The sequence below is a fragment of the Periplaneta americana genome, chromosome 16, assembly GCF_040183065.1.
Source record: "Periplaneta americana isolate PAMFEO1 chromosome 16, P.americana_PAMFEO1_priV1, whole genome shotgun sequence".
NCBI classification, from domain to species: Eukaryota; Metazoa; Arthropoda; class Insecta; order Blattodea; family Blattidae; genus Periplaneta; species Periplaneta americana.
Genome location: NC_091132.1, coordinates 111,474,182 through 111,489,986, shown reverse-complemented (window position 1 = coordinate 111,489,986; position 15,805 = coordinate 111,474,182). Strand labels below are relative to the sequence as shown.

The 15,805-nt window shown below is 34.6% G+C and overlaps 1 protein-coding gene across 4 annotated transcripts in view; it reads left to right on the top strand.

Moving 5' to 3' along the window:
- Window positions 1-15,805, top strand: part of LOC138691073 (inter alpha-trypsin inhibitor, heavy chain 4-like) — a 196,534-nt gene that overhangs the window by 80,575 nt on the left and 100,154 nt on the right. For all 4 annotated transcript variants that reach the window (XM_069812761.1, XM_069812760.1, XM_069812762.1 and 1 more), the window contains exon 2: window positions 13,814-14,040. In XM_069812761.1, the coding sequence (XP_069668862.1) occupies window positions 13,814-14,040 (227 nt within the window). The remainder of the gene's footprint in view (window positions 1-13,813; window positions 14,041-15,805) is intronic.

Below are 15,805 nucleotides of genomic sequence, written 5' to 3'. Positions count from 1 at the left end.
CGAATAGGCAAATTATATGAAGATACACTTTTGATCTAAGCAGACGAAATTTATTACTTCGTTTAACAGCATAAAATAATATACTGTAGAGAGGAGAATGTCCTGTAATTTAGGATTGTAGTTTTCCCACGGGTGAATAATAATATGTTCCTTCAAGAAGACAAACAGTATCTTAGTTCGTTGCCACGCTTTCGAACTTGAATTTCAAGTCATCTGTTCTCTACTTACTCGATTGCATTTGTGTTACGGAAATTTAAATATACGTACAGTGGTTATCTGTAACCTAAATCTTCCGCGATAATAAAAGGTGTCCATCATTATCATATCATTATTATTATTATTATTATTATTATTATTATTATTATTATTATTACTATTATCATTACTATAATTATTACCATCATCATCATCATCATCATCAAGTAGTAGGCCTACTTCATGTTAGTTTGGTGGCCGGAGGGAAAAAAGACTGTGGGAAGGCCGAGACGTAGACATGAGAATATTAAAATGAATTTCAGGGAGGTGGGATGTGATAGCAGAGACTGGATTAATCTTGCTCAGGATAGAGACCGATGGCGGGATTATGTGAGGTCGGCAATGAACCTATAGGTTCTCTAAAAGTTATTTTTAAGTAAGTAAATACTAATATTGCGTGATGACTTGCTACGGATATGAAGAGCTATCTTGGGAAGCTATTATATTTTTATACCTCACATGTTATGTGCCCACACTGATGGAATGATGTGCACCTATACGAATGTCTTCACCCCGGATAATCTCTACTTAATCAGCGAGCTATGTTCATCTTCGAAGATTTATTCGTATATTTTTGTAGACATGTTAACCTACCATTATCATGATCATCCATAACATGACAATCACATTTCATTACATCTTAGGAAATGTAAGGAGAAAGTATTGCGGTGCTGTAATAGTATATTACGATACAAGGTTGGAAAGTACTTTTTACAAACTCGAGGAAATGTTTGAAAAACGAGCAGAGCAAATTGTTTAATTTCGGAAATTTTTAAATGAAATTCACAAACGTGTATTGTACAATATTTTTTGCACGATAATATATTTTTAAAATAATATATATATATATATTTTTTTTAATATTAATGTACAATACCTACGTACGTTAGGCTATGAACAGCAGACTTTCTCAGCAAGGAGTTTGTCATAGGTGTCGGTAGATGGCAGGAGTAGTTTTAATTACAACCCTAGAGGAGTTATTTGTAATATTTCAACATTCTTGTCTAGGTTGGCAACTCTGAATTCAGTAAAATCAACTTCCAATAGTGACGGGCGTTTGCTGTAACGACAAAAACCACACTACCATGCAAAAATAGTTATTTATGATACAAGTTCGTGAAGTGGGTAGTATTTTGACAGGAGTGTAGATTTGAGAAACGAGGCTTGTCGAGTTTCTCAAATAGACGAATATCAAAATACAACTTCACGAATGTGTACCATACAATGTTTTTTCTTCGACAGCCTCAAACTATTACTTCACGCACATTATGTTCACTTCACGTACTGGTGTTGAAAAGGCTCACTTCACACACTGCTAACAGTGTGTGAAACTCTACTTTACGCATCATCGTAGAAAAAATAGATTTCAATACTGTTCCGAAAATGCAAGTTTCGGCACTCTTGATAACGAAAAACTGATTTTGAGCATGCAGCCAGTCTCTCTGAGTACACAGATTTTATTCTAAACTATCGGTGGGATTTTGTTCGTATTCAGTACGATCCGATAATGATGTACGTGGGATTCGTGATTGGCAAGACAGGCCTATTCATGTAGCGTCCCCAACTCCTCCAGTCTTTTTTGTTTGATTGACTTATTCCAAGAATTCGTTTGAGTATTATTTATCTTGTTTCTGTTTCTATTCCTCTTTTTTCTCTTCTTTTGCTCACTTTCTTTTTACTAGGCCTACAGTCATTTATTGTATCGTGTAACTATTTAGACCTACGCTGAATTTTTACAAGTTTATTTTACTTGTAAGTTTTGTATTGGCTATTACACTTTTACTACTTCACACTACTTTTGACCAATAAAGCGGTACGAAAGGACGTCTTTCAACCAATCATGGCTGCTTATCGCACAATTTTATGGCGTCCCTAGCATTTGTTTAATTTTATCGCGTCCCTAGCACTTGTTTATTTTTATCACTACCCTAGCATTTGTTTCTTTGTTTGCCAACATTTCAAACTGCACTGGTCTGGACGTCAAAAAACAGAAAATTACAAACCACTCCAGTCAATGCACAGCAGTTTCAAATATGATTCGCATTGGCATTCAAGAACAAGAATTAATAAAGATCACTGGTCATAGCTATGCATCTTCCCTGAAACCCTATTTACAAATAAATGAAGAGCACCATTCGGAAATCCTGAATAAGTTGAGGGATACACCATGTACAGTAACCCTTAAAAATAATGAGACGATTCTTGGTTGTCGGAAGTTAAAGTTCTACAGCGCTGTTCACTCGATATCGACGTATAACGATAAGTACCATGACAAATAGAACAAGAATTGTTATAAGGACCACAACAAGGACAAGGATCAGAATAAGAATCACGAAGAAGACAGCCATTTAAGGCCACGATTTCACAACATAGCTCGGGTAACAAAATATCATTGCTTCTCTGTACCGAATGGCAAATGCCTGCTATCGGATCTACATTCTGGACTGCTGCTGTCACTGTCTTGTCTTGGTAGCTCATATAGTAGCGTGTCGGTTACACCGTATAACCGAAATGTTTCGTGTTCGATCCCAGGTAAAACTATTTTTTTATTGAGGTGTAATTAATTTGTTCAGAGTTCCTCGACTGTATAATTTGTCGAAAAATATGGAATAATTTATGCCCAATTTTTTGGTCTACAAGTGGGCTGAACCTCGTCAAAAAATAAATAATCTTACTTGGAAGTTAAAAGTATTCTTCCTGAAACAAAAATCATAAAAAACAAAAAGAGACCCGTTAACTTAAAATCTTGTCCACATACCATCATACATTTCTCCAATCGAAATCCACTCGATTGGTAGCGAAGGCAAGACGGTTGACAGCTTGTCCTTCCCCCAATATTTCCATTTGCGCAGCCCTCCTGCTCCTAATACCGCGGTTCCTCAACCTGCTGATCACAGTCTGTGAAGAACCAGGAAAGTTAGATGCTGCTCTTATTTCGTTAGCAGTCAGAAAGGGGTCCAGTCGAACTGTCTCAAATAAGAGAGCATCCTCTTACAATGAAGAAATCCGCGGACGCCCAGAAATAGGGCGGTTTTCGACCTCCCCTGAATTTTGTAACAATGAACCCCCTCGCGGCTGTACTTCCAGGAACACCGACCAAACGGCCAGCAGATCTAGCCCCATATCCAGCCTCAACTAGAGCTATAACTCGCTGTCTCATGTCACGTCGGTTCGCCATTACGATGAGAAATGATGGATGACGATAATACTTTAGTGTAGACAATGACTATTTAGCGTGATATAGAATTATTGAAATAAGGGGCATCTTGCACAGTAAGAGTTAATAAATCAACCCTAAATTAAATATTTAAATTACAGGATATAACAGGAAGTCCAATTATTGCTACGAAACTAATCAAATTAAATCTAATTACGTTAAGTAAACAAATCCCAAGTTATGACACCACATTGCTACAGCTAAATTCTATGTTATTAACATAAGCATTGAATAGGTCCGTGCTTATGCGTTGGACGACAAAACCAAACATCGAAAGTTCGAATGTTGCCGCGGAATGTAACTTCTTGCTTTTATAATGTAAATCAGACTTATAACTACAATCATTCATATTTCTTACATTATTTATTAATATTTATAGCCAACATTGAATTTGTAAAGAAAAGACTTTAGAAATCGCATATGGAATTTGTGATCTGTAGTGACATAAACATAGATTATCTCTCGGAACTTTTCCGTAAAAGTAAATTAAATTCACTCATTGAAACTGGAAACCTTAGTCGTAGAGCCATTTTCCCACCAGCATACAAGCTGAAGTAGCACAGCCATTGATAAAAGTTTTGTACACAGAATTAGACTGAATTCCTATTCGACAGAACCTATAATCAATGGCTTGTCTGAACATGATAAACAAATCCTAAATGTTTCCAATGTCACTGAACAATTTCAAAATATTAATTTAAAAACTAAAAAAGGGTCGTAAATACTGTACCTAGTGACTATTTACATTTATGTCTACAAAATGAATATTGGAAAAACATATATGATACTGGTACTACTGATATTAAGAGTAAATGTATTGTATTTTTCACTTTAATTTCAGAATCACTTTAGTGGATGTTCTCCGCTCAATGTTGTGAAAAAATTAAAAAATAAAAACATGTAGATAACGCAGGGAATTAAAAATCTCATGTATTAAAAAGAAGAATCTATATGTAATGAGTTGCAATGTAATGATCCTCATGTTCTTAAATACTACAAGAAGTACGGTGTAATTTATAAAAAATTATGAAAGAGGGAAATAGAATACATTCGAATAGAAAAGTACAACATTCAGATAATCCAATTAAAGCTATTCGGAATATTATTGAAGTTAAACTTGTAGATATTCTAAGAAAGAAAATATTTTTTCATTAAAAACAGTGATTATAAACCAGAGGACCCCAAATCCATTGCAAATTCTTTTAATGTCTTATAGTATATAGTACAGAAATATTATTGACAACTTAAACATTCAAGATTTTGCAAAAGATACTGCAATTGATTACTTAATAGATGCATTTAATAATTAGTATTAATATATATAATTAGTCAATAACTGCAACAGTGCTTTTTCATTCAATCATAACATGAATAAAATTGAATGAACATTAAATTAAACACTATTGCAAAACACGTAGCTAAAATAGTTAAAATCAACTGAAGGGGTGAAACTGAAATAATCCAAAGCCACACTTTTAACAAAAATTGTTTTGTGCGAGTGCATTTCTTACACATATGGGAAAGCTACTAATAAAATATTGTAATAACTACTCAACAAATGACATAGTCTAAGGACTCTAAACCTTTGTAAAAGTTTGTCTGTGTGGCTTAGGAATATTTTTAAATTTCATTTTAATTGTTAGTTTTTAATATATGCATTTACATTGTATGCGTGTGTATGTATAAATGCATTCATTAGATTAACGTTTACAATATTATAACTTGTAATTTTGTATTGTCTGTGATCATTAACACTTAATCTGAGGACTTTGTAAAACTCTATTTCAACGTTATTTAGCTATTTCAAAGTTATTTAAACAAAAAAAAAATAGTTGTGTAGACTAGGAATCGAACTCGCACTCTTCTACGCGAGACGCAGAAGTCTTAGCGTCAGAGCTACTGAAACGACACGAAAGCATTCCTTTCTGTGCGGAGTGTCGATCTAGTCATGAAGGTCCATTATCGATTTAACTACATGATTTATGTATATATTTATCTTTTATTTACGTAATATTATCACATTTTTTGCAGTTTTTGAAGTGAATTTCGGAACGATGCTAGTAACAAACCAAATAGCGTGAATTTAAGTAACTCAATATTCGTTATCTTGTGTATCAGTGCTCTGGTCTCTGATCATGCGCAGTGTCTTACATCTGAGACTTAGGAATATTCAATCGTCTCATCCTTTTCTAGGGAAACTGTACATCAACGAGTTCACTTCTTTTACGCACACGTCCAATATAACGTCAACTTTGATAATTGTTTCTTATAAAATTATTCATGTTTATTTTTTATTCATCATCGTTAATTAAAACGTTTCTTGTTTATTTCATCTTCCCTAATTAAAACTTTTCTAACACTCGTTTATATTATTTAGGTTATGTTTGTTATAGCTTCTGCTATATGATATTATGGATAGTCACGTATCAGAGATTGTTTAATACTAAGATTTATTGAAAATCATCTGTCAAGTGACGTTGATTACTGGGATCCGGATGATTGAAGTGGAATGCAAATGTTTTAATAAAAATAAAACTGAATCAACAAAGCCTTCTTGACTAGTAACCGTCTACAGAGTTCAATGAAGATTCCATAGTTGGCACAACTGATAACAAGAAAACAGCTAATCATAACACACTACTTCCATCTAGCGTAATGTTGAGATGGTACAATAATACATTTGAAGACAGTAGTTGTATTTTCGTAAGTCAATTAATATTTTATTGTATTGGAGTACTTTGTTGCTTCTAATCTTTATATACTTTCTTCTAATCGTGTAATAGTCAATTAAATCCCACTCAAGTTTTGATTTTCTCTAGATAAATGAAACCCTCTAGTGAGATTACTGTTGATGATTATTCTCTATTGATATAATTATTCATTTATTATTCCAGTTATTACTCGCAGACGAACATTAATATAATTGACGTCTTTCATAAGCTTCGTTCACAGGCCGTGAGTGAGCGAAAGGTAGTCGACCTTCCAGCGAATTGCTCGTCACTGCTAACTTTATGTCTTCGAGATTACCTCATCGAAATTGGCGTCTCTTCTGCAGTATCATATGACTATGTGAGCATTCGCATAATGCTATATTACTCAGTTTTGCACACATTATTTTGTAATGACGATTTCATGCTTATAAAATGCATTTGTATTAATTTAATTACTACTTTCCTGCAAGTCCATGACATCCCAGGTTTTCTAGAACATTGTATCTTTTAAGGAATTATGCACCGACTTACGTTCAAGCAGCATATTTTGCTTTTTTCCAAAGCTTTGTTGCATATTATTTATTACTTTGGGGAAATAGTACTGACATTGGCAAAGTGTTTTTATGCAAAAGAAAGCCATCAGATTATTAACAAATTTTAAGTTAATTGCCCACTGTAGACCTTTATATATTAAAGAAGAAATTATGACCGTAACTAATCTCTCGTATTATAGAACTATTAAAGTATGCAAAAAGCGACTTAAATTTAATTAAGCATAATCAAATTTATGATTATATCATTAGACATAATGAAAAATTGTACATACCTAAATTCAGACTTTCCATAAAGCTAACAATCATCATATTATGGCCTTTAAGTTACATAATCATGTTTCAGTTCATGTAACAAGTTAGAATAGGCAGAATTTTAAGATAATTATATGTAAATGGTTGATAGATTAAGTACTTTATAATATTGATGAGTATTTTAAGAGTCCTTTTACACGTTTTAATTTAGAGAGAGGGAACTATTGCAATTTATTTCCTGCTAAACAATAAATAAATATCAAAATAAGAAGCACAACTGAATTTTCAACTGAAAATTCGTGTGAACTATTTAGAAGGGGCTATGTTTTAGACATACTGTCTTTGATATCAATTCGTGTATAAAAAACCGAGCGAGTTGGGTCAGGCGGTAGCATTTACGACTCGGATTTGGGAGGTCCCGGGTTCAAAAGCCGTGACCGACCAATCTGATTGGGGTTTTTCATGGTTCCCCTCAGTCACAAAAGGCAAATGCAGGATTGCAAATTTACATACCATCACCGCCTCAATCACCAATATCATAAACATTAATCTAAATCTAAATCAGTTACACAAATACAAGCCATCTACAACACACAATAGAAACAGGAACTCAAAAATAGTAAAAACGCCTGCTGGTATACTCACAGATCCCAAACACGTGATATGACCACAGATGTTAAAGGGTAAAAAAATATAGAAAAATGTTACGGCATTAAAGAGTCTGTGGAATAGGAATGATATATAACTCCAACGCTATTTTTAATTGCAGAAATAATAACAGACTTAAGTAAAGGTTGGAAAGAACAGTATTACTGAATTAGTATGTATATCCATAGAAAAAAGACTAAATTTTCTCCAGTTTTTTTGTTTCACATGAACATCAAGAAAAAGAGGACATAAAGCACCATATTACAGTTCAGGAAATTAATCTGTTGAAAACTGAATACCCGATATCCGAAGTTGAAATCAGAAGAAATAGTGAACTATAAAATCAAAACATTAAAGAATACAGATCTTTAAATACGGAAGTTGTTCCATGATAAATCAGGTCACGTGAATTCAGAATAGGACAACACGAGCCGTCATAAAAGCATTTCATGAAGTCTTAAATTAAAAAAAGAACTAAATTAAGATTTTATCGGGTGATTACTGAATGGGATATAGAAGAGACGAATGGAATCTGCAAAAATAGTTTATTCGAGACTATCGAAAGAGTCGCCCCGAAAGGATAGTCTGTTATTTAATGACTCTGTAAAACTATTACGTTGTTTAGCGTCAATGAAATAAAATAGGCGATAGCGAGATATTATTTGGCTACAGAAAGTTGAGAATTCTCCATGTGGTTATCTAACATTTGCTTTACAGCTTTTGGTAAAACCAAACCAGGTAATCGCCACTAAAGGGGAATTCACTGAGTGACGAGATATTTATATTTCTTTGTGGTAGTGATTCTACGGGACACATGTAGGCTACACCCCAAGTATTTGAAGCTGTTGACTAGCTCTACTGCCTCATTTAGAATTCGTAAGTTTACCTTCCTTATTTTTCTTGCGACAACCGTGGTATTCGTCTTGTTTGCATTTATCTTCATCCCATACAGCTCACAGCTGTCATTTAGCTCCAGTAGCATATCCAGTAGAATGGAATTATGAAATAAAATACAGGGCACAATTTTATACAAGTAATATTATACAATTATTATTTTATTTTGAACTAGCCGTACCCGTGCGCTCCGCTGCACCCGTTAGAAATAAATATAAAGTAATTACATAATTAAAATAGGACATCTGATCCAGGGAACATTCGTGTTTGATAGAAGGATAAATCGTTTAATATGTTACTTAAATTAAATTGTATTTAAATAATTAAAATGCGATCATTTTGGTCCAGAGATCACTCATTTGGTGCAATGACAATTCCTTTAACATGTTTCTTAATTGTTATTACATGCAACCATAGTTTAATGAAGATTGACATCATTTAGATTTATTGTGTATACTTTATATTACTTGCTATATGTTTCCATTGAATTATGGTAATAGCTTCATTTTAACCCTTGTTTTCTACGTCTTCAGTAAATGGCGCTTGACCCACTATGGTTCTGAACCCTTCATATAACTTAAATAGTGATACATAGTGATATGCAATTATATCTCTTTCTTTCGCAAATGTAAGAATTCACGATCTTCTATGTACAGTTTCCCTGGAAAAGGATGAGACGATTGAATATTCCTAAGTCTCAGATGTAAGACACTGCGCATGATCGGAGACCAGAGCACCGATACACAAGATAACGAATATTGAGTTACCTAAATTCAGGCTATTTGGTTTGTTACTAGCATCGTTCCGAAATTCAATTAAAAAACTGCAAAAAATATGATAATATTACGTAAATAAAAGATAAATATATACATAAATCCTGTAGTTAAATCGACAATGGACCTTCATGACTAGATCGACACTCCGCACAGAAAGGAAAGCTTTCATGTCGTTTCTATAGCTCAGACGGTAAGACTTCTGCGTGTTGTGTAGAAGAGTGCGAGTTCGATTCTTAATCTACACAACAATTTTTTTTTTGTCTAAATAACGTTGAAATAGCTAAGTCACGTTTAAATATAGTTTTACAAAGTCCTGAAATTAAGTGTTAATGATCGCAAACAATACAAAATTACAAGTTATAATATTATAAACGTTAATCTAATGAATGCATTTATACACACACATATATATACAATGTAAATGCATATATATTAAAAACTAACAATTAAAATGAAATTAAAAAAATATTATAATAATAGACAAACTTTTACAAAGGTTTAGAGTCCTTAGGCTATGTCATTTGTTGAGTAATTATTACAATAATTTATTAATAGCTTTCCCATATGTTTAAGAAATGCACTCGCACAAAACAATTTTTGTTAAAAGTATGGCTTTGGATTATTTCATTCTCACCCCTGCAGTTAATTTTAACTATTTTATATACGTGTTTGCATTCAATTTTATTCATGTTATGATTGAATGTATAAGCACTGTTGCAGTTATTGACTAATTACATATATTAATAATAATTATTAAATACATCTGTTAAGTAACCAATTGCAGTATCTTTTGCAAAATCTTGAATGTTTAAGTTGTCAATAATATTTCTGTACTATAAACTATAATACGTTAAAAGAATTTGCAATAGATTTGGGATCCTCTACTTTATAATCATTGGTTTTAATGAAAAAATATTTTCTTTCTTAGGATATCTACAAGTTTAAATTTAATAATATTACGAATAGGTTTAATTGCATTATCTGAATTTTGTACTTTTCTACTCAAATATATTCTATTTCCCTCTTTCATAATTTTTGATAAATTACACTGTACTTCTTGCAGTATTTAAGAACATGAAGATCATTACATTGCAACTCATTACATATAGATTCTTCTTTTTAATACATGAGATTTTGAAGTCCCTGCGTTATCTACATGTTTTAACTTTTGAATTTTTTCACAACATTGAGTGGAGAACATCCACTGAAGTGATTATGAAATTAAGTGAAAAATTCAATATATTTACTCTTAATATCAGTAGTACCAGTATCATATATGCTTTTCCAAGATTCATTTTGTAGACATAAATGTAAATAATCACTAGATACAGCAATTACGATCCTTTCTTAGTTTTTAAATTAATATTTTGAAATTGTTCAGTGACATTGGAAACACATAGGATTTGTTTATCATGTTCAGACAAGCCATTGATTATAGGTTCTGTCGAATAGGAATTCAGTCTAATTCTGTGTACAAAACGTTTATCAATGGCTGTGTTACTTCAGCTTGTATGCTATGGGAAAATGACCCTACGAATAAGGTTTCCAGTTTCAATGATTGAATTTAATTTACTTTTACGGAAAAGTTCCGAGAGATAATCTATGTTTATGTCACTACAGATCACAAATTCCATATGAGATTTCTAAAGTCTTTTCTTTACAAATCCAATGTTGGCTATAAATATTAATAAATAATGTAAGAAATATGAATGATTGTAGTTATAAGTCTGATTTATATTATAAAAAGCAAGAAGTTACATTCCTCGGCAAGATTCGAACTTTCGATGTTTGGTTTTGTCGTCCAACGCACAACCACGGACCTATTCAATGCTTATGTTAATAACATAGAATTTAGCTGTAGCAATGTGGTGTCATAACTTGGGGTTTGTTTATTTAATGTAATTAGATTTAATTTGATTAGTTTCGCAACAATTGGACTTCCTGTTATATCCTGTTATTTAGATATTTAATTTAGGGTTGATTTATGAACTCTTACTATGCAAGATGCCTCTTATTTCAATAATTCTATATCACGTTAAATAGTCATTGTCTACACTAAAGTATTATCGTCATCTCTCATTTCTCATCGTAATGGCGAACCAACGTGACATGAGACAGCGAGTTATAGCTCTAGTTGAGGCTGGATATGGGGCTAGATCTGCTGGCCGTTTGGTCGGTGTTCCTGGAAGTACAGCCGCGAGATGGGTTCATCGTTACCAAAATTTTGGGGAGGTCGAAAATCGCCCTATTCCTGGGCGTCCGCGGATTTCTTCATTGGAAGAGGATGCTCTTTTATTCGAGACAGTTCGACAGGACCCCTTTCTGACTGCTAACGAAATAAGAGCAGCATCTAACTTTCCCGGCTCTTCACGGACTGTGATCAGCAGGTTGAGGAACCGCGGTATTAGGAGCCGGAGGGCTGCGCAAATGGAAATATTGGGGGAAGCACAAGCTGTCGACCGTCTTGCCTTCGCTACCAATCGAGTGGATTTCGATTGGAGAAATGTAATTTTCTCCGACGAAACAACCATCTCGAGTGATTACGAAGGTCCTGTCCGTGTCTATCGTGAGGATGGTCTCCGACATGATCAGCGCTATGTGCACCGACGTGAAAGATCGGGGCGCTTTAGCATATCGTGTTGGGAGTGGATGTCTTACGATGGACCTGGCGTTATAGAACGCATCGATGGCCGGTTTAATGCGGAAACTTACGAGCACATTCTGGAAAATATATTCCTTCCCTCCGCCCGAGAACGTTTTCCCGAAGGAACATTGCTGTTCCAGCAGGATAACCATCCCGTGCACTATGCTGCAAGCATTCAAAGATGGTTTCAAAGGAGACCCGAGATCGAAATCATTAATTGGCCTCCGAAGTCACCTGATTTGAATGTCATCGAAAATTTATGGGCGGAATTGAAAAAGAGAAGGATAGCCACCTATGCCCACCGACGCCCTCGAAATCGAGACGAATTGTGGGATCAAGTTGTTGACACCTGGGAAGATCTCGCCGGGGATCAGAACTTATTCCACAATCTCGTGACATCCATGCCGGATCGACTTAGAGCTGTAATAGAAGCTGATGGCATGTGGACAAGATTTTAAGTTAACAGGTCTCTTTTTGTTTCTTATGATTTTTGTTTGAGGAAGAATACTTTTAACTTCCAAGTAAGATTTTTTTTTTGACGAGGTTCAGCCCACTTGTAAGACCCAGAAATTGGGCATAAATTATTCCATATTTTTCGACAAATTAGACAGTCGAGGAACTCTGAACAAATTAATTACACCTCAATAAAAAAAAAAGTTTTACCTGGGATCGAACACGAGATGTTTCGGTTATACAATGGAACCGGCACGCTACTATATGAGCTACCGAGACAAGACAGTGATAGCAGTAGTCCAGAATGTAGATCCCTTAGCAGGCATTTGCCATTCGGTACAGTGAAGCAATGATATTTTGGGACTCGAGCTATGTTGTGAAATCCTGGCCTTAAATGGCAGTCTTCTTCGTGATCCTTATTCTGGTCCTTGTCCTTGTTGTGGTCCTTGTAACAATTCTTGTACTATCTGTCATGTTATGTATCCCTACGTCGATATCGAGTGAACCGCGCTGTAGAAATTTAACTTCCGACGACCAAGAATCGTCTCATTCTTTTTCAGGGTAACTGTACCATTGCCATGGAATGAATAAATGTGTTTTTTCTTTCTACTCAATAATTTTATATTTTGCAAATTGCAGTTATTGCAGGAACAACAACGCTATAATCTGAGGCGGCGATGAAAATGTATTATATTGTTATTTTAAAAGTCTTGTACATCCTTTACTCGATATTACTTCATACAAACACAGAAACATTCTCTGTAGGCTATATTTAACAGCTTTCGTTTGTTGTTGTGCAAGGCCCCTTATAGATGAAGTCATTTGTTTTTTATTTCATTACAGATCCTTATATGGCGTTGTTATATAAATTTTAAAACTCATTTATCTCATTAAATATCAGTCCTATCAAAATTTTGCATAGAATAAAACTTATCGGAAATAATTTTAAAAAACTTTTGTTATGTAACATTTTTCACGAAAATTTATAATAAGGGATATATTTCGATTTATTTCATTCAAGCCCCCTTATAACCCCCCTTTTAAATAAAGTATTTTGAATGCCATATAGCCTAAAATCTAAGTTACAATGAACTTAATTTATATTCCAATCTTCATATAAACCAGTTCAGCCATTATCGCGTGAAAAGGTAACAAACATCCAGACAGACAGACGAAAATAAAAAAAAAACGATTTTCGGTTTCAGGATGGTTAATTATACATGTTAACACCAATTATTCTTGTAAAATCGAAAATTACCAGAAAAATTTTGCTACACATTTATTATTAGTATAGATTAAAGCAAAGTTACCGTTGCATACCCTCGCCGAAAGATGACAGATGGACAACAAAAACCACCATAAATTTGTATCCATACGATATCACTGCTCAATTCTCTTTATTTTTTCAGTTCTCACGAGGGAACTTCACTCTGAAGATGCGGAGAGACTTATAGACACACAAAAGGCTTCAATCCAATTTGCTGTTTCATACGCAACAATGCAGTTATCTTTGTTATTCCTGGTGGCTCTGCACTTGAGGACCATCACGAGTCTGCCGCAGTCCTTCATCGCGTCTAGTACACCCCTCCTGGACCATGCTGTCTATTACGGAGATGACATTGCTTCCACTACACAGGTGAGTTCCAGCTAACCAAGTACATCCAAGGTTCGTTTCGTCGCTCTAATAAATCTAACTATAAGGGGCGTGAGAAGTGACTTCTGTGCGTGTAAAGAATTTCAATACAAAAGTTTAGTTGAATATTTGTAATATTGTACGAAATGGAAACATAAAAATTGGTGATTTATCTTTCGAAGAGGTGGAAAAATTCAAATATCTTGGAGCAACAGTAACACATATAAATGACACTCGGGAGGAAATTAGACTCAGAATAAATATGGGAAAGGCGTGTTATTATTCGGTTGAGAAGATTTGTCATCTAGTCTGCTGTCAAAAAATCTGAAATTTAGAATTTATAAAACAGTTATATTACCGGTTGTTCTGTATGGTTGTGAAACTTAGACTCTTACTCTAAGAGAGGAACATAGGTTAAGGGTGTTTGAGAATAAGGTTCTCAAGAAAATATTTGGGGCTAAGAGGGATGAAATTACAGGAGAATGGAGAAAGTTACACAACGCAGAACTGCATGCATTGTATTCTTCACCTGACATAATTAGGAACATTAAATCCAGACGTTTGAAATGGGCAGGGCATGTAGCACGTATGGGCGAACACAGAAATGCATATAGAGCAGGCCTGCACAAACTCAGAGCGGGAGAGTGGTGTTTACCGCTCGCCGAAACGGAGAGGAAGATACGTCAGAATGACATAGACTTGCTATAGGTAAAGGAGAGGGAAACGACCAGTCAGTTATATCTAGTGGAGTGCAGTGTGTAGGCCTATTCTCAGTAACTGTTTCACGTTGCTTACCTACTGCTACAGTACAGTATGCAGGAATCTAAAAGACGGAACATAACATTTAACGATTTACAGCTCGAAATTATTGATCTTCAATGTGACCTAAGGGCTAAAGATCGTTTGAATAATACTACTAGCCTGGTTGAGTTTTACAAGACTAAACATTAGCAATAATATCCACGACTACGCAGGCTGGCTGTGAAAATGATTGCTGTGTTTGGGTCAACATTTATATTTGTGAGCAACTGTTTTCTATAATCAACTTTGATAAAGGCAGACATTGAACATCTGTAACTGATGTTTCATTATGATCAGTAGGCTACTGTTCCTTTCAGCTGCCAACGGCATAAAACCTCGTTCTGATGTACTGATAAATAAAAATATAACAAAATGATATTGTACATTTAAGTACCTACAGAATTTCTATTATTTCTGTAAAATAAATATTTCTTTATTAATATTAGTCCAAGATAGTTTGCCAAACACTGAACGGGAATTCACTTCATAAGCACTCGTAATAGTACTTCCTTTCGTGTTTATTTTGTACGAGATCACCCCTTTTTCCAGTCCATCCTTATACAGAACGCAGCTAATTACTGCTTCCGCTCATGAGCTGTGAGCCGGCTCGGAGAGCGCAAACCTTGTGCAGGCCTGATATAGAGTATTAGTTCGGAGATCGGAGGGAAAGAGACCTTTGGGGAGGCCGAGATGTAGATGGGAAGATAATATTAAAATGTATTTGAGGGAGGTGGGATATTATGTTAGAGACTGGATTAATCTTACACAGGATAGGGACCGATGGCGGGCTTATGTGAGGGCGGCAATGAACCTCCGGGTTCTCAACAGGGCAAATTTTCGAACCTTACTGTAGGATCCCTTAGTGGCACTATTCCATTAGGAATGATGTCAGCGGTAGTGATTTGAAGACGTCTCTGTGACAGGTTTGTCACTAGCTCCGACTATAGTTCCAAAACCACAGCTCCGA